This window comes from Mangifera indica, chromosome 3 (genome assembly GCF_011075055.1).
Source record: "Mangifera indica cultivar Alphonso chromosome 3, CATAS_Mindica_2.1, whole genome shotgun sequence".
In the NCBI taxonomy this organism is placed as follows: domain Eukaryota; kingdom Viridiplantae; phylum Streptophyta; class Magnoliopsida; order Sapindales; family Anacardiaceae; genus Mangifera; species Mangifera indica.
This window is the reverse complement of record NC_058139.1, coordinates 3,129,912-3,149,565: the sequence shown is the minus strand read 5'-3', so window position 1 is coordinate 3,149,565 and position 19,654 is coordinate 3,129,912. Positions and strand designations below refer to the sequence as shown.

Below are 19,654 nucleotides of genomic sequence, written 5' to 3'. Positions count from 1 at the left end.
GTCAATCTTAAATAGTCCATAATGACACACTCGCATATTTTGTGTGAGTGTGAAAATGATCTAATTCAGTTATTTCATTAGTGAAGTCCTTATATGTCATTATTAGCACATATCATTTGTGAGACTGAAGAAACTATCAACAAGTTGTGATTGTTTAGAGTAACAACTATTGTTCCAAATTTTTAGGATTAAATTAAAGGTTTTGAAATTTACAAAAAGGTTTTATTGTTATGTTTAAATCATTTAAGTGAGAGATTGGCCATACCTTCAATATTGATTACAAGCTGGACTGCATAAACAATTAATAACTACGACAAATTATAAATGCCCTTACAATTCAACGTCTTTCAGGAAATTTTCCAGCACTGACAGGGAATGGATCAGTTGAATTTGTTGTATCAATGGTGGCAAGAGGTGAACCAAACAACTACAGTGGGTGCCATCCTCACATCACTAATCGTTTTCTCTTTCTGCCTTCTGTATCTGTTTAACCTCACCAGAAATAAAGGGCTTAACTTCCCTCCTTCTCCACCAAAGCTACCGATAATAGGCAATCTTCACCAGATAGGCGCACGCCTCCACCACTCTCTCCGAAATCTATCCGATAAGTATGGCACGATTATGCTCTTACACTTGGGTCACACCCCATTTCTCATAGTTTCATCTGCAGAGATAGCTAAAGAGATCTTTTTTAAGACCCAAGATGCTTTCTTATACAGGCCTCAAACAAGAGCTGCCAGAGCTCTCTTCTATGCATGCTGTGACATAGCATTTTGTCCCTTTGGTGATTACTGGAGACAAGTAAGGAAGATTTGTGTTCAGGAACTGTTGAGCCAAAGAAGGGTACAGGCATTTCAGTTTGTGAGGGAAGTAGAAGTTGCAAACATGATTGAGAAAATTAGAGATTCAAGTCTTAGTGGAGATGCAGTTAATTTTACTCAGATGTTTGCTGTTATATCGAACAATGTTATTTTCAGATCTGCTCTTGGTCGGGCATATGAAGAAGAAACGAATAAGAGTTTCTCGGAATTGTCCAGAAGTGCAATGGACCTTATAGGATACTTCTGCTTCGAAGATCTGTTTCCATTTTTAGGATGGCTGGATAATCTAACCGGCTTAACTGCGAAATTGAAAACAACTTCCGGAGAAATACGTAGTTTTCTTGATCAAATGATAGGAAAACGTGAAATCTTGAATAGTAGTGATGATGAGTCTGATGAGAAAGACTTGTTAGATATTCTTCTTCATCTACAGAAGGATGGAAGTCTTGAAATTGGCATCACTAGGGAAAACATCAAAGCAATCTTATTGGTAAGTGTTTCTCAAATTTTTTGATCTGAGGCTCGCATAGACACTTGTTTAGCATTGTTTTAATTTGTTTATTTCAGGACATGTTTGTTGGAGGTACTGATAATACAGCAACAACACTGGAATGGGCGATGGCGGAGCTTGTTAAAAATCCTAGTGAGATGAGGAAAGTGCAAGCGGAGGTGAGAAGAGTGGTGGGTAAAAAATCCAAAGTAGAAGAAAATGATGTTAATCAAATGGAATACTTAAAATGCGTTGTCAAAGAGACCATGAGATTGCATGTTCCGGCTATGATTACTCGGGCAACAATTGCTAGCACTATGCTACAAGGGTACGATGTTCCACCGAAAACAATTGTGCTTATCAACGCCTGGGCAATTCAAAGGGATCCCAAATTGTGGGACAGGCCTGAAGAGTTTGTCCCTGAGAGGTTTCTTAATAGTTCTGTTGATTTTACGGGCCAACACAGTCAATTCTTTCCATTTGGAGCTGGGCGAAGGGGCTGTCCCGGGATTTCATTAGCAATTGCAGAAATTGAATATGTGTTAGCCAATCTGCTGTACTGGTTTGATTGGCAGTTACCTGATGGCGCAAGAGGGGAAGATCTTGACATGAGTGATGTTTATAGGCTACTGATTCGCAGGAAAGTGCCTCTTCGTCTTGTTCCAGTAAGCCGTTTTTAATCTGTAAGTGATCTGGATTCTCAGACTTCCTTTTGTTGTTAGTGTCAGAAACTGTTTCTTGTATTTAGTGAGTAATCAAATCAAAAGCATCAAAAATATTTTCCACCTGTTGACAATACCAAAACTCTCTAGAGATTTACAGTTCTAAATCCCGGATGATAGCAAGAATGTTTCTTCTTGATTCAATCCTTTTTGTCAATTCAATTATATTAGTAATACCTGCTACTTATAAATCATATTGTAACCAATAAACATGGTGGTCCGAGCCAATTAAACATCTCATTGTTTAAAGCAAATGCATTAAAAAAAGATATGAGAAGATGTTTAATTCATCATATGTTAAGCAAAATGTCACATCTACTGCCATGTACAATTTTCTGAGATTGGCATCAGATCACCCTTGGAATTAATACACATCAAACTATTCTTGAAAGAGCCTTCAGAACATCGTTCATGGTGGGTCTGTTTAAGGGGTCATTCTGAATACAAGCCTTCGCCAAGAGTGCCAAACACATAGCCTCACCTAACTGATAATCACCCTCCAAATTTGGATCCATGAATTTTTTCAACTCGTCCACGGACCCGGAAGAGGTTTCAAACCCTGCATCTTCCAAAAAATTGACAGAATCTTTCAAAAAATTTCCCCCCACAGTAACCTCTTTGGCCGATATCAACTCCAGCAAAACAACTCCATATGCAAATACATCCACCTTGAGGGAAGCAATCCCATCACTGAGATACTCAGGTGCCAAATATCCTTCTGTACCCACCACCACTGATTCATTCCAGTTAGTCTCTTCCTTCTCATTGCTCCAAATCAAAGGTTTTGCCAAACTAAATCCAGAAATCTTTGCCCTCCAATCCATGGTTATTAGAGCGCTTGTGCTATCTATGTTTCGATGAACATAAGCAGGTTTAGTACAGTAGTGTATGTAATGAATAGCCACTGCCAGATCAAAAGCAATCTGCATTCTTTTAGCCCAAGTAAGCTGCTTAGACATCTTAGCATTCGACAAGCAATCCTTTAAGCTACCATTCTCTGCAAACTCGAACACCAAATAAGGTGTGCTCCCATAGCAGCATCCCTCAAGCCTCAGAACATTTAGGTGATTGATCTTTGTCAATATGCTTATGATATGGCGAGCAGCATCTTCTGAACTCATATGCTTTACCGCCACATTCAAACCATCTATCCTTCCCCTGTATAATGCTTTGCCAATCACAGAAGCCTTATTGAAATCCTCAGTTGCAATCCTTAGCTCTTCCAAGCTATAATTTACCAGCGAATACTTTAACTTGGAGACTCCATCAAGAAAATCAGGTGAGAGATTTGATGACGCTGAACTTCTAGCAGATAAAGGTTGAAAATTCCTAGGATGATTCTTTCTTCTGATGCATATAAATGCACTAAAAGGCATAATCATTAGAATCACTGCCGCAATAATACCTACTCCAAGAACTAGCTGTCTATGCAATATAGTTGTTTCTGTACTGGATGTAACTTTCTTTAGCGGAATTACTTCTGTAGGGCTGGGAGCTGGATCAGCATTGATAACCGAGTTCACAAAGGGAACATCCTTTGTTGGAATAAGCAGTGTTGTTCCAGGAAATATGGTTGAAAAAGATGCTAATTTATTGGCCTCCCATATCATGGTTTCAGGCACTCCAAATTTTGCGGCAATTAAATCTGCATTGTCATACTCTATAACAGGATATGTAACAAGGTATTCCACGCCATTTCTTCTATCATCTGCATCAGGACAAGCACATCGGACAGGCACCCTCATCGTAGATTGATGAGGATCACCTGGGTTCTCTTCGGCAAGACTTAGTGCTTTCACCAACCCTTCAAAAACTCCACAGGCAACTGAAGCAAATGAATCTGAGTTAGAAAAGTTGTACATGACAATGGCTTGAGAGAACTGGCCGGTGCAAGAGCATCTGATTGGAATGATGATCTCTTGACCAATCGTTATATTGTTGGCATCAGCTTTAATCATTTTGTTGATATCAAGGAGCTTGTCAAGTCCCAAGTGAAAGAGAGATGACACAGAGGACAATGACTGGAAATTCTTTTGAGCCCTGTACACTACGTATGTATCACAAGGAAATCTGGAGCTACAAAGGTAATTGGACCCTGAAATTTGTGATTGTGAGCTGCAGTCTGATTTATCATAGGATTGTCGAGAGTGAACAGTTTTGGCGAGGAAAATCAGAATGCAGAAACAAATGATATTAGGAAGAGAAACCATGATGACACAAATGGTGTCTGATTATGTCAAGGTGTTCTAAATTATTAGCATAGATGAAGGAAAACGAAGTAAAAAGTTTGAACGAATCTGGAGAGGGAAACTTGTTATGAAAGAAACCAATGGGAGGCCGCTTGGCCGGCCTATCTTTTGATATTCATTGCTTCTACTAGTGGGCTCACAATTCACTGTTGCTGGACTGCAAAATAATCGTCAACTTTCCTTTCTGTTGGACTTTGATACATATATTACAGAAAAGTCTGACTAGCGTAATTTAATTTCTAGAGGAAAGCTTGAAGTTTCTTTATTGGTGGACATAAGTTGAAACGTAAAATATGTACAAAGAAGGCACAAATGGAGATCCCTTATATATCTGCTCTATGTCAGCATGCTAAAGTCTTACACGAATACTAACAAACTTGATGACTGATCAAATTTAAGGTTGGTGACTTTTACGATGCTTTCACTTGTCAGGATCCAACATCAAATGTCTGTTTCTAAGGTTTTATGAATTAAAAAATATATATGTATTGAATGAGGATTTGGCATTATATTCGAGGAGCAAGCATCCTGTGGAATGAAAGGTTCAAACTTCCAGTAGTCTATGTTCACGGAAAGTGGAAGTATGGTGGGTATTGTAAAAGACACAGAGAAGCACTCCATTCTTTGCATATTCAAAGGACGAACAGCAAAGCAAAACAAAAAGAAGAGCACACTCAGTGTTAAGACCTTTTCAATTATACAAGTAGAAGAAGAAGAAGAATGATATAATTAAGTAAGAGGAAGAAGATGTCATCTTCTATATAAAGTTGGATTAAAATCCTGTTGGCTGTAACAGTACTAGGGGTGGTGGAAGGTCTGTTAGGAAAGGGTGGTGTTGGAGTCTGAGAGAGTTTAGAAACAAGGAAGAAGGAGAGACAAACGGTTTGGGTTTAGAGTGTTAGAGTTAGATCAATATTTTCTGATCGAATTGACTCGAAATAATCTCATTCTAGTTCTATCTCTTAGGATAGAACAATTTTATTTGTACACTTGCAAACATTCTGCTACGCCCTGGTAAATAAAAAATTGTTTATTGGTATGGGAATTCTGAAATAGCATATTCTCAGTCAACATATATGTATTTTATATATATCTCTCTCTGTGGACCGTTCATGGTTGCTGAGTAGTTGAACTCCTTTAAGCATAACTGTCTAGTGGGCAGGAATCATGAGAAAATGTATCAAGTCCAAAGCCATTAACAAAAGTAGAATCATGGCATCTTTCAAATCCCAATTGTCTATTTTGAGTGGGTGTGAAATGAAGAATCCAAATCAATCTTGAACAACTTTTCTTTTGCACTTTTTTGGTAAAGATGAAGCCCCACCTTGGACATTTCAATAAAGAAGGGAATGGCCCCTAGTGCAAGTTTGACTTCTGTTCAAAACAACTTATAGGACTTCTAGTCCTCATAAACTTCTCTTCATTTTCCAGGAAATTTTCATTTGCATCTCATTTTCCAGGCGCCGTGTATATCTTGGCAAAAGCAAATACAGTTTTTTGTGGACTAGAAGTCCTCCTATCAGTTGTATTGTACAGAAGCCATACATGCACTAGGGGTCATTCCCTTCTTTCTTGACTAAATCCTATTTAACAGATTTCAAAACTAAAAATGGATTTTGTTAGTCAAAGCAAGATGACCAATCAAGACATAGGACTCAAATTAGTTCTCGACTCCACAAACTCTTCACATCCAATCTTCACTTTTCCATGTGTTTTCGCACAACTAAAAAATTTGGCATTTTGGCTTTGACACACAGTGACCGTGAAAAAAAGTAGAGGAAAATACATCAATTTGGTTAAAAACAGAGAGGAGAGGTGTTAGGCTTGTTTACGTTTCGCCTTGGGCTCTTAGCTAAAATTAGATGCGCGTGGGCTCGTTTTTATAATATGTATGTGTGTATGTATGTGTGTGTGTATATATGTATATATATTTGTTAAGGTCTCGGCCGCCACGCCTCTTATTAATAAATGGCCCTCCTTTTCCTGGTTTCATGTCCATACATTAATTTTCTTAAGTTGTCCGCATCTCAAGGTATAATTTTACCCTTCTCAGGCTCGTTGCTTATACTTCAACCGCAATCTTGTTCTCTCTGCAACTTTCTTTCTGCATGGAAACTATTGCTTCTCCTTCTTCTTCTACGACTTCACTTTTGTACTCCTCAAACAAGGCGAATAACCTTAATTCTAAAACACTCTTTTCCAACCTGTACAAAACGAAAAAAACAAAATCTTATCCCTTCTTTAAATCAGTCAAAGGCATTCAATCTCCTGAACCCGCTTCTAAAAACCCTACTCTCTCGTCTTTCTCCCGCGGGGCTCTCACTTTCTCTCCCTCAGAGACCGCTGATATTTTGCCGCGGAAGCTCCATCATTTGATCACCGAGTTTCAATCTTTGACGGAACCTATCGACCGTGTTAAGCGTCTTCTTGACTATTCAACACTCTTGCCTTCTCTCCCGGACTCTTCCCGGGTGGACTCGAACCGAGTCATGGGCTGCACTGCCCAGGTCTGGCTCGAGGCTACGCTGGATAAAGATGATAAAATGAGATTTAGAGCTGATAGTGATTCGGAGATTGCGAGGGGGTTTTGTTACTGTTTGGTTTCGGTTTTTGATGGGGCGGCACCTGAGGAGGTGTTGAGAGTGAAGACGGAGGATTTGGCGGCGTTGAATGTGGGGTTACTTGGTGGGGAGAGGTCGAGGGTGAACACATGGCATAATGTTTTGATTAGCATGCAAAAAAGGACTAAACTTTTGGTAGCAGAGAGAGAAGGAAAGGCGTTGTTTGAGCCTTTTCCGTCTTTGGTTGTGACCAAAGATGGTGTTCAAGCCAAAGGTAGCTATGCTGAGGCCCAGGTTAGCATCTTTGTTTCTTCAATCCTTTTGAATATAGTAGTATAATTGTAATCGATCGTTTGATAGGTGTTTATGTGTTAATTGCGTCCTGCATCGGTGTGTTTGATAAATTGTTAAAAGAAGAAAACTTCAACTTAATATACTTGTGGTCTTAACTGGTCTTTTAGCTTTGGAAAATACTCTTCGATGGGCCAGGGGTATCTTCAGTCCAATTGTGGAGTTACTGAAGATTTTTATTTTTATTTTTTTCAATGTTATCAATGATAAACGTCTAAGTTCACTGCTATCCTTCTTGATGATATCTGGTTTCCATGTTACTGGTTACTTTTAATACTGATAATTCCCATGGAATATGATAAATCATGCGTCTCCAAAAGTTTTCAATAGTTTTTAAGGCTCTTTACTGGAAATCTTAAATTATAAGTTATTCTAAGGTTTCCATCATTGTCTTCTCGATAAATAACAATATGCATTCAATTGTAAATGTACTGATGTATGAGGTCAAGAATTATGAGACATAACAATTGGTTCTAGTCTTGGCAAGCAAGAGCCGTTTTTGCTAATCATAGGTGTTTAAACAACCGTATGGGTGTCATTCTTTTCTTGGGGGCAAGATTAGAATCTCAACTGATTTAAGTAATAATGTTTTCCAATTTAATTTTTCTCCTAGTAATTTATTGGCTGAATTAAAATCCTAACTTCCATTCTAGTTTGATTGCAGGCTAGATATTTGTTCCCTGATGAGTCTACGGTTTTAGAACTTGTCAACGAGCTAAAGGAGAAGAAAATTGGCATCGTTGCTCATTTTTACATGGACCCCGAAGTCCAAGGTGTCTTAACTGCTGCACAGAAGCATTGGCCCCACATTCATATATCTGATTCATTGGTCATGGCTGACACAGCTGTGAAGATGGCTATAGCTGGATGCCAATTCATAACAGTTCTAGGTGTAGATTTCATGTCAGAAAATGTGCGTGCAATTCTGGATCAGGCCGGCTTTCAAAATGTACATGCTTTTTGCTCCTAACTCCTATTGTTTATTGAGCACTTTGTCTGTTCATTACTGACTGAATTAAACTGATGAATAATTTAAATTACCTTGAAATCAATGTCTCAACTGTATGCAAACTTTTGTTTTTGGAACTCAGTATCTCCATCATAAGGCCACTGTTTTTACCATATGAATTGCATCACCAGTAGAATATGGGACTTGTACAAGGAAATAGAGCTTCAAGATGTAGGCTTGCTTGCACGTGGGGACTGACCTTGGTACAACCTCAAAAGAATAGATGATACTCATACTTTTTTGAAGCTTTTACTTGTGCAAGCTTGAAAGATGAACCTTTTCGTTCATATTACTATAATATTTTGTTTTTGATCTAGTCCTTTCAATCCCGGGATTGTATCTAGAGAATATTTTTATGATTGGACAGTTAAGATGCAAGAAGGATAATAATTCTGTTCATTCTGATTCTTATTGACTTCAGCATGAAATAGATGGAATTTGATCTTTTTACCAGAGTTCAATTTATGGTAAGGATTTCATGTTTTTTTTGTTTATCGGTGGCTTTCCAATGCAGGTTGGTGTGTACAGGATGTCAGACGAGCGCATTGGTTGTTCTCTGGCTGATGCTGCAGCTACGCCTGCTTATATGAATTACCTTGAGGCTGCTTCTAGTTGTCCTCCTTCTATGCATGTTATCTACATCAATACTTCACTTGAGACAAAAGCTTATGCTCATGAACTTGTGCCTACAATTACCTGTACTTCTTCTAATGTTGTGCAAACTATTTTGCAGGTTGGTATCAAAATGATCTTATGTTCATTTACTTTATTTGTGCTACAATGCTCCAATTTATGCTTTGCCAAACTCTTTTAGGAAAGTGCTTTCCCTGCACAAGTAACTTGTAAACTTACTGATGTATGAGGTCAAGAATTATGAGACATAGCAATTGGTTCTAGTCTTGGCAAGCAAGAGCCATTTTTGGTCATCATAGGTGTTTAAACAACCGTATGGATGTTCTTTTCTTGGGGGCAAGATTAAAATCTCAACTGATCTAAGTAATAATGTTTTCCAATTTAATTTTTTTCTCCTATTAATTTTTTCCCTGCAGGCATTTGCTCAGATTCCAGATTTGAACGTATGGTATGGGCCTGACTCTTACATGGGTGCAAATATTGCAAAGCTATTCCAACAGATGACTGTAATGAGTGATGCAGAGATTGCTGGAATCCATCCAAAACACAATAGAGACTCAATTAAATCATTGCTACCTCGCCTGCATTATTATCAGGTAAAAATTCTCTTTTTGGTTCTTGAGGAATAAAGACATGATGGAGCTTCTATGAATAGCGTACATTGTACCACATATGATTTGGTTGTACTCATGGTGTTATCAGTTCAATGCCTCCATGGAAGCTTGGGTGTGTTTATTTGGTTACTGATTTATTGCTTCATTCAGCGTCCCAAAATATTTCCTCTAATTATCAGGTTATTTTGAGATTATTTTATATAAACATATTAATCAATAGCGCCTGTTAGACCAAAAAATATATCTGCTCGAGAGAAGCACGACATGATGGTCTCCCTAGATAATTTTTATCCATTTGTCCTTCATCAATAGTCTATAATTGGTGGTTCTATCTATCTATTGGAATGTTACCTGATGACGTGTAATCTTTTAGGAGACTTAGATGTCTTATGGTTTGGTACTCATTTGTAGGTGCAAACGAAATTTTCATAGAATGTTTTTGGTATAATATGTTTCTCCTGCCCCAAAATGATGGCATCTATAGCCTTATATGTATATCAAGTGCAGGTCATTTTACCATGTGTTTTTGAAACATTTTCAAACTTAACTAGCTACCTTTTCTGTTTGTCCTTTCTTTTCAAGGCTTGGGCCTTGTCAGATCTGCTGTCTTTTATTTGTCTGACCTTATGGCATGTTTGCATCAGGATGGTACATGTGTTGTACATCATCTTTTTGGGCATGAAGTTGTGGAGAAGATCAATGAAATGTATTGTGATGTGTTCTTAACTGCACATCTTGAAGTCCCAGGAGAAATGTTCTCTTTGGCAATGGAAGCAAAGAAAAGAGGAATGGGGGTGGTGGGTTCCACTCAGAATATTCTAGATTTCATAAAACAAAGGGTTCAAGAGGCATTAGATAGAGATGCCAATGACCACCTCCAATTTGTGTTGGGAACAGAGACAGGAATGGTGACTTCAATTGTTGCAGCAGTCCGCAGTTTGTTTGGCTCTGCAAAGTACTCTTCAGGGGAAGCAAAAGTTAATGTTGAAATTGTCTTTCCTGTTTCATCAGACTCAATGACAAGAACATCAACTAGTTCATCTCCAAGCCTAAATTCGGTTAATTTGGGTGATGTCATTTTACCTATTATACCTGGAGTTGCTAGTGGAGAGGGGTGTTCTATTCATGGTGGCTGTGCATCCTGTCCATATATGAAGGTGAGTCTGTCCTTTCTTTTATCAGCACATTCTCAGTCCCACGAGTAATTCTTGAAATGGCAATGGCAACGCTGGCATCTTTCTTAACGCAAACCCCTTTATGTCTTTGCTTTCTCCTTCTCCTTTCTGTTCTTGTGTTGCTTAAACTCAAGAGAAGGAGAAACCTCAACTTGCCTCCATCCCCACCAAAGCTACCCATAATAGGCAATCTTCATCAGCTGCTAGGCCCTCTCCTCCATCGCACTCTCGAAGGTCTGTCGAAGAAGTATGGCCCTTTGATGCTTGTACACTTCGGTCAAGCTCCGGCTCTCATTGTTTCATCACCTGAGATGGCTAGAGAAATGATGAAGACTCAAGATATCAGTTTCCTCAACCGCCCCAGATTCACAACGACAAAAATTTTCTTTTATAATTGCACTGATCTTGGTTTCACGCCTTATGGTGAGTATTGGAGACAACTTAGGAAGCTTTGTGTTCTTGAACTTTTGAGTATCAAAAGAGTACAATCATTTCAATATGTTAGAGAAGAGGAAGTTGCCGTTTTGATGAATAAAATTCGTTCTTCTTGTTACAATGGAGGTTCTGTTAATTTAAGTGCGATGCTGGTAGGCGTTGCAGACAATATAACAACCCGTTGCATTTTTGGTAGGAGAGCTGAAGAAGAAAATGGTAAGAGCAAGTTTGGGGAGATAACAAAGAAACTGATGACACAATTTGCGTCCTTCTGTGTTGGAGATATGTTTCCGTCTTTTGGATGGGTAGACGTTACGACGGGACTGATTGGTCGTTTGAAGACAACTTCTAAGAAATTAGACGCTTTTCTTGATGAGGTGATTGAAGAACACATGATAGAAGAAAGAGATGGTAAAGGTAAACAATCTGACAAGAAAGACTTCGTGGATATTCTCCTCCAACTTAAGAAGGATGGCACGTTTGAGGAGCTCAATAGAGACAACCTTAAAGCGATCCTTACAGTTATTAATTTCTCTCTTTCCTTCTCTCTTTTCATTCAAGCGCACGCACCACACATAGTATTAAAGCTTTCTTATAATTTTTTTTGTTTCAGGATATGTATGTTGGTGGATCTGATACAACTGCAACAACTTTAGAATGGATAATGGCAGAACTTGTGAAAAACTCTAGTCTATTGAAGAAAGCACAACAAGAGGTAAGAACTGTAGTGGGGAACAAATCAAAGATTGATGCGGATGACATTGAGAAGATGGAATATATGAAATGTGTTATCAAAGAAAGTCTAAGGTTACGTGCAATAGCTCCTCTTCTGGGTGGAAGAGAAACAACAGAAAGAGTGAAAATTGGAGGTTATGAAATTCCTGCAAACACTAGAGTGTATGTTAATGCATGGGCAATTCAAAGGGACCCGAAATATTGGGACAGACCAATAGAGTTTATTCCAGAGAGGTTTATGAACAATCCGGTTGATTTCAGAGGTCAACAGTTTCAGTTCATCCCATTTGGTGCAGGGAGAAGAGGTTGTCCTGGGATGCTATTTGGAGTTGCAGTTGTTGAATATGTAACTGCAAACCTTTTGTATTGGTTTGACTGGAAGTTGTCTGCAGGTTTAACTGAAGACAAACTGGATATGACTGAGACTGATGGCTTAACCATCCATCGGAAAGTTCCTCTTTATCTTGTGCCGAGTCTCTACTCTCCTTGATAATTTTATCTATGGCTTTTATGTTTAATTTATGTAATTTTAGGCATGTCCTTTTTTTTTTTTAAATTCTTCTTAGTGAAGAATGTACTATTATTGTAGGATTAGCTAACTTTCTATCAAGCATTATAAAGTTTGAAAACAGAGTTCTTCCGAAACTGTTTTCATATATTAAGTAGCAGCGAGCTAAATTTATGTGCTAAGATCCTTTCCAATGTTATAAATGGTGGATTTTTCCACCACGGGAAAGAAAATTCAGTCAAAAGATAATGTGAAAGCATTAATAAGCCTTGGACATTTGATTTGGAAAATAGCCACTTTTCTTGACTGGAGGGTTGCATGATTCAATTCCTAGTTATTTTTGTAATTGTCAGATTTTATCCGCCTTTTCTTCCCTTTTTACCCTTTCTGTTGATCCGAAATGATTAAAGTTAAAATCAAAGTTTATTTACCATATATTAAATATCTAAAACAATAATTATGTAGTAATTAACATTCCATCAATGTGAGAAAGACAGGTTTGTTTGTTTGGGATGGAGGGACGAGGGAAAATAATTTTCATAACCGACTGTCTTTTAGTGGAAGTGTAGAGGCTTCGTATGTCAATTCACTTGGCCTTTGCTACATTATTATTATAACATAAACGCATTTAAGCATTCATTGTTTTCATGTCCGCCGAAGTGGTCAAGTGCGAATTCTGGACTATTTCTGATATTTATGAGCTTATCTTTACACTCATCCTGTCCATTGAACTAGTCTTTTAAACTAAGAAAAATATGAAATCAATCTGCTGCTATGATCATCATGAGTTACGTACACAGCACGTGAAAATTCAGGACCATCGTACTCACCATGCTTCATTTGCTTTTCAAAAATTGGATCCAGCTTCAATTGTCCTTTGTGTTCCCATTTTTGCGGTAATTCTTAAGTCTATTCCTTTTCGAAAAGGAAAAAAACAAAAATGCTACTCCCAGTTCTTTCACTGATCAACTACTGTACTACTCTACTGAGCCTTCACAGGCCTCCTCGTTTATTGCTTTCCATAATTAAAAAAAATTGTGGCCTACGTTACTTAACCATAGCCACAAAAGAAAAAAAGTAAATTTGTCATCCACCCACATGTCATTATCAATCAATATTTTAGAAAGATGAATATCACATGTGTAATTTTTATATATAATTTTATATATATAAATATTAACATAATATTATTATATAATTAAATAATTAAAAATTAAAAATAAAATAACACCTAATCATAAAATAATATATTATTATTTAAATATAAAATTATATATATAATCTTATTGCTTTAGTATTGGTACCTCAACATATATCGTTTTCGTTCAAACCCTACAGACATTTTCCCATTACTTTCCAGCTTACCCATATGGAAATGATCAAAGGGCATAGATGTGTCATCTTTCCTTCGTCTTTCTTTCAATATTTTATTATAATTAAATAAAATTTATAACATATTATTAGTATCATCAATTTAGATATATTTTAATATTAATTATCTTTCAATTACATTATTATTTTATTTATTTGTATATTATAAATATGGATATTCTAATTATAGTACTGTTTTATTTGTAAAATACAATAATCAAATTAATTAGCGCAATTCTCTATTAAAACCGCACTAATTTGTGAGATTTCAACTGAGAATATACTAGTCCATACAATTCTGAACTGGTATTCAGTCGAATTTACCCCGGTCCAGGCCAGGCTGCATGCCTGGGCTTTAGCTTTGAGTTTGGTTAATACATAACACAGGGGGGGGTGTTTAGATTCTTTTAAAGTTTTACATAATACAATGCCTAGATTGGCCCAACAGGAACTAGGCTAGATTGTGTTTTAATAACTGAATTGGCCTTTGACATGGTGAAGAGCCCGGTCCAATTTTTCACAAATATAAGTGTATGGTGCCTCTCCCCCGCCTATTTATTACAACAATAAATTTACGTGAATATATTTTTTTTTACAGAATTTAAGTATATAAATAATGAGTAATTATATAATTAGATTAATTTTAATTAAAGATAACTAACGTTTAATACCAAAATTGTATACACAAATCATTGCCATTACAACAAACACTACTAAAATTGATAAACATTTCTTTCTTTTGTAATGGCGGAAAATTATGGATACAACTGTCTTCATTGCCATCTTATATTCTTTTCTTTTTTCTCATCGTCTCCCTTTTTTGTTATTTAATTGAGCTCAATTGATGTTTCAAACTGAATTTGCCTCCAACAATAGGAAATTTACATCAGCTAGGCACCCTTAACTCACCGTTCTCTGCAAAATCTATCCAAGAAATATGGTTGGGCAGTGCTCAAACTCTCATTGTTTCATCTGCAGACACAGCATGAGAGTTACTGAAGACTAGAGTGTTGATCAATACATAGCCTATTCAAAGGGGTCCGAAGTGTTGGGACAGGGTTGAAAATGACCTGGTTGATTATTTCAAAGGCCAAGACTTGCAATTTATACCATTTGGTAGAGGGAGGAGTTGCCCAGGAAAATCATTTGCAACTGCAAAAGCTGAACATGTGTTAATTAGCCGATATGTTGAATTTTTTTATTGACAAATAATTACCCGGCGGCAAAAATGGGGAGGATCGGCATTGATAACCGAGTTCACAAAGGAAACGCCCTTTGTTGGAATAAGCAGTGTTGTTCCAGGAAATATGGTTGAAAACGATTCTAATTTATTAGCCTCCCATATCATGGTTTCAGGCACTCCAAATTTTGCAGCAATTAAATCTGCTTTATCATCCTCTATAACAGGATACGTAACAAGGTATTCCACACCATTTCTTCTATCATCTGCATCAGGACAAGCACATCGGACAGGCACCCTGGTCGTAGATTGATGAGGATCACCTGGGTTCTCTTCGGCAAGACTTAGTGCTTTCACCAACCCTTCAAAAACTCCACGGGCAACTGAAGCAAATGAATCTTTCTTGGAACAAATTTGATTCAGTGGAGCTCTAGGAAGCAAAGAGCGGTTGCTTTGTCCTCTACAGAAGCAGAATACAGGGCTTTATCTCAAACGGCCACTGAAATAGCTTGGGTAAGAAGTCTGTTTGGTGAGTTAGGCATGCAATTTTCAGCTCCTCCAGTATTATGGTCTGACAACCAAAGTGCAAACTCCTTGACATCCAATCCCATTTATCATTCAAGAACCAAGCACATAGAGATTGATGCACATTACATCAAAGAGCAAGTCCGTGGGAAATAGCCGTCAATTCAGTATATACCCACAGAATTTCGGATAGCAGATGTACTGACAAAACCACTGGCTGCTGGGCAGTTTGCGACTCTGAGAGAAGCTCTCACTCTATGCAACCTTGGACGATTCCTAGCACTCTCAGACAAGAACAAACAGTCTTTAGTAGTTCTACACCAAGAGTTTTTCTGCTTCATCTCTTTACTTTTATTATTATATTTTTTCTTGTCTAGCATGCTGGTGTGACTTCACATGGTAATTCTAAATATGTAGTGAAAAGTGTTAAGGAGTTGGTGTGTGAAGGTTAGCTGTGTGTGGAATATACTGCTGGCATTAATGTCTAAAAAGAATTTCTGATTTCTGATGCTGAAGTGCAAAGGTGATATTGCTGTGTGAGAAGAAGAGTTTGGTTACCCTGTTAAAGAAGTGTTTTGGTATATTTTGTTGAGTGGCATATGCTACTGTTATTGTATGAGCAGAAGTGTTTGATGCATGTGTTGCAGATTTTACTATGAATAGGAGTATTTTGCCGATTGTGCAGGAGTATGGTTGTGAGGTTGTTATTGCTGTGTGAGCAAGAGTAATTTGTTGTTGTGCAGGAGTTATGGTTGTATTTGCTGTGTGAGCAGAAGTAATTTGTTGTTGTGCAGGAGTTATGGCTGTAGTTGTTGTGTGAGCAGAAGTGTTGCTATGCAGGAGTTATGGCTGTAGTTGTTGTGTGAGCAAAAGTGTTGTTATGCAGGAGTTATGATTGTTGATTGTTGTCTGTGTTGTTATGCAGAAGCATAATTATGCTAGAGTTATGATTTGTGATTACTGTTTGTATTGCTGAGTAGCACATATTGTTGGATACTGCCGAATTGTTGGATACTGTTTGTATTGCTAGAGTTGTGAGTTGCATATATATGTAACTAAACCAATGTTGAGTTGAGTTGAGTTGAGTTGTTAACCGAAAGTAATCAAAAACAGATGCCCACTGTTCATTTTTCTCTTTCCTTTGTTTACTTTTATTTTTTCAGTCTGAATCTTGACCTTGTTTCTTGATCTGATTGCTTCTATATCTATTCATGCCAAAAATTTACCGAAAGGGAGGGTGCTAGAAAGATGGAAACAACGCAATCATGGGGGTTACCCGAAAGAGAAAATACAATTGTAGGGGTATAATCATAAATTAAAACCAGAAATTAAAAAAACACCTGAATCCTAATATGTCCAAAAAAATTCCTCTTAAGCTACGACAGTGAGACATACAAAATTGTGAACAAATTATATGTCAATTATTCGGAGCATAAATCAAAACAATTATTTGGACAATTAAAAAAAATATCTAAAATAAATCAAATTGTCGTTGACTATAAAAAAAAAAAAAAAAGTCATGCACAAAATCAACAATTCCTCTATATAAAGATTCAAGGTTATGTTTCTCAGTCCCACGAGTAATTCTTGAAATGGAAATGGCTCCGCTGGCATCTTTCTTAACGCAAACCCCTTTATGTCTTTGCCTTCTCCTTCTCCTTTCTGTTCTTGTGTTGCTTAAACTCAACAGAAGGAGAAACCTCAACTTGCCTCCATCCCCACCAAAGCTACCCATAATAGGCAATCTTCATCAGCTGCTAGGTCCTCTCCTCCATCGCACTCTCGAAGGTCTGTCGAAGAAGTATGGCCCTTTGATGCTTGTACACTTCGGTCAAGCTTCGGCTCTCATTGTTTCATCACCTGAGATGGCTAGAGAAATGATGAAGACTCAAGATATCAGTTTCCTCAACCGCCCCAGACTCACAACGGCAAAAATTTTCCTTTATAATTGCACTGATCTTGGTTTCACGCCTTATGGTGAGTATTGGAGACAACTCAGGAAGCTTTGTGTTCTTGAACTTTTGAGTATCAAAAGAGTGCAATCATTTCAATATGTTAGAGAAGAGGAAGTTGCCGTTTTGATGAATAAAATTCGCGGTTCTTGTTACAATGGAGGTTCTGTTAATTTAAGTGCTATGCTAGTAGGCGTTTCGGACAATATAGCAACCCGCTGCATTCTTGGTAGGAGAGCTGATGAAGAAAATGGTAAGAGCAAGTTTGGGGAGATAGCAAAGGAACTGATGACACAATTTGCATCCTTCTGTGTTGGAGACATGTTTCCGTCTTTTGGATGGGTAGACGTTACGACGGGACTGATTGGTCGTTTGAAGACAACTTCTAAGAAATTAGACGCTTTCCTTGATGAGGTGATGGAAGAACACATGATAGAAGAAAGAGATGGTAAAGGTAAACAATCTGACAAGAAAGACTTCGTGGATATTCTCCTCCAACTTAAGAAGGATGGCACGTTTGAGGAGCTCAATAGAGACAACCTTAAAGCGATCCTTACAGTTATTAATTTCTCTCTTTCCTTCTCTCTTTTCGTTCAAGCGCACGCACCACACATAGTATTAAAGCTTTCTTATAATTTTTTTTGTTTCAGGATATGTATGTTGGTGGATCTGATACAACTGCAACAACTTTAGAATGGATAATGGCAGAACTTGTGAAAAACCCTAGTCTATTGAAGAAAGCACAACAAGAGGTAAGAACTGTAGTGGGGAAGAAATCAAAGATTGATGCGGATGACATTGAGAAGATGGAATATATGAAATGTGTTATCAAAGAAAGTCTAAGGTTACGTGCAATAGCTCCTCTTCTGGCTGGACGAGAAACAACAGAAAGAGTGAAAATTGGAGGTTATGAAATTCCTGCAAATACTAGAGTGTATGTTAATGCATGGGCAATTCAAAGGGACCCGAAATATTGGGACAGACCAATAGAGTTTATTCCAGAGAGGTTTATGAACAACCCGGTTGATTTCAGAGGTCAACACTTTCAGTTCATCCCATTTGGTGCAGGGAGAAGAGGTTGCCCTGGGATGCTATTTGGAGTTGCAGTTGTTGAATATGTAACTGCAAACCTTTTGTATTGGTTTGATTGGAAGCTGCCTGCAGGTTTAACTGAAGACAAACTGGATATGACTGAGACTGATGGCTTAACCATCCATCGGAAAGTTCCTCTTTATCTTGTGCCGAGTCTCTACTCTCCTTGATAATTTTATCTATGGCTTTTATGCTTAATTTACGTAATTTTAGGCATGTTTTTTTTTTTTCCTTTTTCTTAGTGAAGAATCTACTATTATTGTAAGATGGACTGGTTTTCTATCAAGCATGTTATTTTGGTATATAAAATATAAAGTTTGAAAAAGATTTCTTTCGCGACTGTTTTCATATATTAAAATAGCAACAAGTTAAACTTTGCAAGTTGGATACACCGCATGAAATCTGAATAGTCATTAAAAAATAATAATAAGATTGTTAAATTTTAAGAGTTATATCCATATATTATGTATATAAAATTATTATTTTCTCAAACTTGAGATAAGTTAGTTAACCACCCTTAATTTCTTAAGTCTATCACTAGCAGAGAAGATTTCAATAATACGTGATATCTACTATTATCTTCGTAGATTTCACTATCTAAAAACAATAAAACCATATGTATTTAGTATTGAATCTCAATTATATATTTATATAATATGTCATTATATAATTAATTGATTCCTAATTAATGATAAAATAATATTCAATTATATAATAATATATTATCTAAGTATCTAATTAAATATTCAAAACTAATTATATATTTCATTGCTCATATAAAAATTAATAAATATTTTATTATATGATAAGGTGATGACGACATATTAATTAGACTATGGATGAAGATAATAACAACAAATAAGAAAAGCATAATTGAAAATGGGAAATTACAAATTAAATGTGTAACCCAGGAAAAAGACCACTCCTACATCTAAGCTGATATTAGACAAATAAATCTCAATCAAGTAAGTACACATCAAATTATATCAATAAAATTTTATGATGAGTGGTGATTAAAGCATAGCACCTTAGCCTTACCAAAGGCCAAAGTCCATTTCAAGTTGCCTTTGTATCATATATATAGCCAAATAAAACTAGCCAGTGTGCCCCACCACTTAGATAATTTAGCCTTAATTTTTTGTATTTATGTGCTAATATCCTTTTCAATTATAATTCATTATTTTAAATAAAAATGAATTTAAGTTTCAATATGGACGTAACTTTTGGGGTA

The 19,654-nt window shown here is 36.9% G+C and overlaps 5 protein-coding genes across 5 annotated transcripts in view; 4 read left to right on the top strand and 1 right to left on the bottom strand.

Moving 5' to 3' along the window:
- Nucleotides 1–303: 303 nt before the first annotated feature.
- On the top strand, nt 304–2,209 carry LOC123212240 (cytochrome P450 71A1-like). Its single transcript, XM_044631326.1, has 2 exons — nt 304–1,311; nt 1,389–2,209. The coding sequence occupies exons 1-2, from the start codon at nt 376–378 to the stop codon at nt 1,989–1,991; spliced, it is 1,539 nt and encodes a 512-aa protein (XP_044487261.1). The 5' UTR covers nt 304–375; the 3' UTR covers nt 1,992–2,209.
- A 198-nt stretch (nt 2,210–2,407) lies between these two features.
- On the bottom strand, nt 2,408–4,243 carry LOC123210767 (lysM domain receptor-like kinase 4). The gene has a single exon (XM_044629240.1). It carries the CDS (start codon nt 4,241–4,243, stop codon nt 2,408–2,410), a length of 1,836 nt encoding a protein of 611 aa, XP_044485175.1.
- A 1,996-nt stretch (nt 4,244–6,239) lies between these two features.
- Nucleotides 6,240–19,654, top strand: part of LOC123211656 (quinolinate synthase, chloroplastic-like) — a 27,210-nt gene continuing 13,795 nt past the window's right edge. Inside the window, exons 1-5 of the mRNA XM_044630454.1 lie at nt 6,240–7,137; nt 7,859–8,143; nt 8,718–8,936; nt 9,253–9,432; nt 10,095–10,635. Coding sequence (XP_044486389.1) covers nt 6,391–7,137; nt 7,859–8,143; nt 8,718–8,936; nt 9,253–9,432; nt 10,095–10,635 — 1,972 coding nt within the window. The 5' untranslated portion in view covers nt 6,240–6,390. The remainder of the gene's footprint in view (nt 7,138–7,858; nt 8,144–8,717; nt 8,937–9,252; nt 9,433–10,094; nt 10,636–19,654) is intronic.
- LOC123211658 (cytochrome P450 71A1-like) lies at nt 10,629–12,593 on the top strand. The gene is made up of 2 exons (XM_044630455.1): nt 10,629–11,581; nt 11,674–12,593. The coding sequence occupies exons 1-2, from the start codon at nt 10,664–10,666 to the stop codon at nt 12,283–12,285; spliced, it is 1,530 nt and encodes a 509-aa protein (XP_044486390.1). The 5' UTR covers nt 10,629–10,663; the 3' UTR covers nt 12,286–12,593.
- LOC123211659 (cytochrome P450 71A1-like) lies at nt 16,946–18,757 on the top strand. The gene is made up of 2 exons (XM_044630456.1): nt 16,946–17,889; nt 17,982–18,757. Exons 1-2 carry the CDS (start codon nt 16,972–16,974, stop codon nt 18,591–18,593), a joined length of 1,530 nt encoding a protein of 509 aa, XP_044486391.1. The 5' UTR covers nt 16,946–16,971; the 3' UTR covers nt 18,594–18,757.

Bases quoted from the DNA above. Each gene is read 5' to 3' on its own strand.
- LOC123210767 (XM_044629240.1), bottom strand. From the start codon at position 4,243: ATGGTTTCTCTTCCTAATATCATTTGTTTCTGCATTCTGATTTTCCTC.
- LOC123212240 (XM_044631326.1), top strand. From the start codon at position 376: ATGGATCAGTTGAATTTGTTGTATCAATGGTGGCAAGAGGTGAACCAA. The intron at 1,312-1,388 runs GTAAGTGTTTCT...TGTTTATTTCAG, and splicing joins ACATCAAAGCAATCTTATTG to GACATGTTTGTTGGAGGTAC.
- LOC123211658 (XM_044630455.1), top strand. From the start codon at position 10,664: ATGGCAATGGCAACGCTGGCATCTTTCTTAACGCAAACCCCTTTATGT. The intron at 11,582-11,673 runs GTTATTAATTTC...TTTTTGTTTCAG, and splicing joins ACCTTAAAGCGATCCTTACA to GATATGTATGTTGGTGGATC.
- LOC123211659 (XM_044630456.1), top strand. From the start codon at position 16,972: ATGGAAATGGCTCCGCTGGCATCTTTCTTAACGCAAACCCCTTTATGT. The intron at 17,890-17,981 runs GTTATTAATTTC...TTTTTGTTTCAG, and splicing joins ACCTTAAAGCGATCCTTACA to GATATGTATGTTGGTGGATC.